This window comes from Aplysia californica, unplaced genomic scaffold, assembly GCF_000002075.1.
Source record: "Aplysia californica isolate F4 #8 unplaced genomic scaffold, AplCal3.0 scaffold00892, whole genome shotgun sequence".
Classification (NCBI taxonomy): Eukaryota; Metazoa; Mollusca; class Gastropoda; order Aplysiida; family Aplysiidae; genus Aplysia; species Aplysia californica.
In genome coordinates this window covers 111,535-114,988 of record NW_004798162.1, presented here as the reverse complement: position 1 = coordinate 114,988, position 3,454 = coordinate 111,535, and the positions used below count along the sequence as shown (strand labels likewise).

Here is a 3,454-nt window from a genome sequence, read left to right as displayed (position 1 = left end):
AAAAGTTGCCTTGAAAGTACACGTAGTTTGACCTGATTTATAACTGAAATCTCAGCGGCACAAACACTAACAAGCACACACAGCACTTCAAACATATTACTTCTATGAGCTGGATTAGGCTGTGTAGTAGAGAAAGTTGAACGCACTCCACCAATGAGCGCATATGTATCTGTGTCAGTGAGGGAAAGTGTGTTGTAAACTTTCACCCCATTGTCAGGCTTGGAGAGCATGAGCCCTCAGTACAGTGTTCTTTTTACAAAAAGAGTTTCATTAAGGACGGGACGTGGGAAAGGGCTCATCCTTTGCTGAGCCCTAAAGACATTTGATTGGCTGCTTGGTTACTATAGTTGTAAGCGGTGACAACAGTGATTCGATAAATGTGCAAGCCGCCAAGTTGATCACTTTGTGTTCATTGTGTGTGGTCATAACGGTTTCAACTGCTTATTTCATTATGGATAAACTTTTATTTACTTTGGGATAGAGTTGGGAGTTGTAGGGAGGAGGGGCTCAAGCCCGTGAACCCTTCACTACCCACCGCCACTGCCCTAAGGGTTCTGAAATATCGATTGTAACATTATGACAATGTATGGGTTAGGGTTTGTGGTGTTATGGCTGGATTATCGCTAGGGCCAATCCCAGTTTACCCCAAAATTAATGGGGAAATTCCTGTTTATCACCATTATCAAGGCTCTTCTCGATATGATCACATTGATACATCTTATGCAATTGTTAATTCTAATCTAAGAAAGGTACTTTCTGTGATTACCATTTCTATAACTATGATTGCAGGTCCTTGAAACATGATTTTTGGGTACATTGCTCTTTTCCTTGACTTGTGTGTCTTTTTCGAATATCTTTTTACTTGGATGAAAATGATTTGGAATGCTGCCTCTTCAAATTTCTTAATTTTTCTGTAATTTATTTTCAGTTGAGATTTATCATTTTAGTCAAGGATGTGACCAAGATATATCCATAGAGTTTCTGTATCATCATGTTGCATGCATTTCATTGTTAAGTATTTTAAATCTGATGTAGGCCTATTTACACAAGGAAAGAAGCAGATTATAAGCTGTTCATTGTAAAGACCAGTATACATCTGCAGTTTAAATGCAAGGATTGGAAATGACTCAAGGTCTTTTATTAATCATTTTTCAGTCTGCGGTCCTTATTCCTTTCTTTTTTTTATATTTAGCATTGTTAGTCATCATGTCTGAAATAGTGTTTCATGGGAGTTCGATGGGTACTCTAGTGTAATCTACTTCTCCTTCTTTTTATCATTGCTGTTGTGCTGTACCAATAATTTTACATACCCTTTAAATTTATTGGAATTTTCTGAAGAGGCTAGCCGTACTTAATGACGTGTAGACTGCTAGGCTCTGTACTTGATAATAATGACCAGACTGACAAACAACAAAAAATAGGCCAACTGAATTGTAAATAAACTTTTAGTTTGCAATACCTAAAGTATTTGTATTTGAGACGAAACCAAAAGGTGCCTTACTGACAGTGCATGTATTTTAAACCTGAATAAATACTAATGAGACCTTTATACTCAACAGGTTTAGGTTCAATAGGGCCTAACCTAAGTTACTTAATAATGGCTAGACTGGCAGACTAGCTGTACTTAAGTATTAAATTTATTTGCTCAGCTCTTCCTAAAATATATTTGATGATAATATAGCTATTCATTGTACTCTGGTGAACCAGATTTTAGTCACAGATGTAAGGAAATATCATCGTGGTATTTGACATTACTCCTGGGGTATTGTTCTTAAAATCGCCTTTGGTGTTGAATTTGATGATTGTCTTTGCAGGGCGAATTTCAACTGGACGTTCTTTAAGAGGTTCTGGAGAATCGTCTGCCTTCTCTTCCCCTCCATTAAGAAGCCTGGGCCGTTGCTATGCATTTTCTTGCTGCTGTTGTGCCTGCTGGGTAAGTTCATTTTACTTTTATATGAGCTTGAGAGAGGCCTGATAACGAGAAAGAGGCTATGAGTGAAATTTGGCCTTAATATTTAACAGTAGCTCATTCATTTTATAATTTTTTAAAACAAATATTTAACTGTAGCTTAAACAATTTATTCTTTTATACAGTAGTGAAAAGATATATTTTTTGTTAGTATAAGATCTTACACTTTAATGACCTGGCTTACTCAAGTATCTTTTTTTATAAACCAATTATAGGCATAGCGCTTTGTTTCTGATACAGACAACTTAAAAAAGATCATTATGCATCATCCTTCACCAAAAGTTATGGTGAATTAAAAAAGCCATGTATCTTGCTGAGCACGCTAAATTGATTTTATTGGTCAGGAACAGAATGTTATGCTTGACAAGCTGTCAGGTTGCTCGTCTTTCTTTGAAACGCACTGACTGTTTGTTGCTTTTGAATAATTGATACTCCCATACAGGTCAAGATTTGAGATAAACTGAGAAAAATATGTCACCCATTTTAGGTAATCACTTTTTTCAGGCCTTTTATCACATTTATTTTGACAAGCTTCTTCATGTTTATTATTGCTGTTACAACAAGAAAAATAAGTTAACTTCAATGCTTTTGACATAACCATTATGTTATGCAGTGTATGGATGTATTTAGTTTGTCTCTTTGCTACTGTGGCACCATTTTGTCCTTGTCAAGAATGGTGACCCTTTAGAGTGGTGCAATCTCTTTTGAAGCGAAAGAGGAGACAAAAAAAGAGAGGGGAGGGGTGAGAGTTTTTAGAATTATAATTACTTCATCTTTTCTTTCTGATTGATGAAGATGATTGTTGGCTATTGAATTCATCTGTTCTTTTTATGTGAACACACTCCAAAGCACACATATAGCCTACTGTTGTGTCAGATAATACATTTGCAATTGTTGCAGACAGAAAGTTGAATTAGTTGATACAGAAAAAGAAAACCACACGAAAGGATGTTTTTTGCCGTAGACAAGAACTGCTAGCATGCTGTAACTTAATTGATAATGTAGTACAATAATGATCTTACTGTGCTCTCATTATGGTTGTTTCTGTATTTTTTTTGGTGTGTGTAATCTTATAAAGTTATAGTTTTGGGAAATAACAATACATGCGTAATCTTCCTTCTTTGGGGTTGAAGTAGGTCAGGTCCGTAGGAGTAAAAGTTGAAACTGGAAAATGTTCTGGCACTTGTGGCTGCTGAATTAAAAGGTGATGGAATTATCTGTGTGTGCGGCTGCTACGTAAAATGAATGACCCACGCTTACTGGTAGGGAGATTAAACGTTTAAGACCACTGGGAAAAAGTCAGCAGGTGTTGAAAAAAAAGGTAGAGGTAAAGTGTTTCAAATAGGGAGAAACAGTTGGTAGACAGTTTTCATTGAGAGAAGAAGAGAGTTGTAGTGCTGATAAGATGATTTTCCCCAAGAAGGGCTAGAGTAAAGTCGGGCGATTCTAAGAGTAGTCTGTTATCATTTATAGACGGTTTGGGGG

The 3,454-nt window shown here is 36.4% G+C and overlaps 1 protein-coding gene across 1 annotated transcript in view; it reads left to right on the top strand.

Annotated features, from left to right (window-relative positions):
• Positions 1-1,749: 1,749 nt before the first annotated feature.
• The window catches only part of LOC101852213 (lysosomal cobalamin transporter ABCD4), a gene marked incomplete at its 5' end in the record, with an annotated part of 31,732 nt that continues 30,027 nt past the window's right edge, over positions 1,750-3,454 (top strand). The window contains one exon of the mRNA XM_013089190.2: positions 1,750-1,933. Coding sequence (XP_012944644.1) covers positions 1,750-1,933 — 184 coding nt within the window. The remainder of the gene's footprint in view (positions 1,934-3,454) is intronic.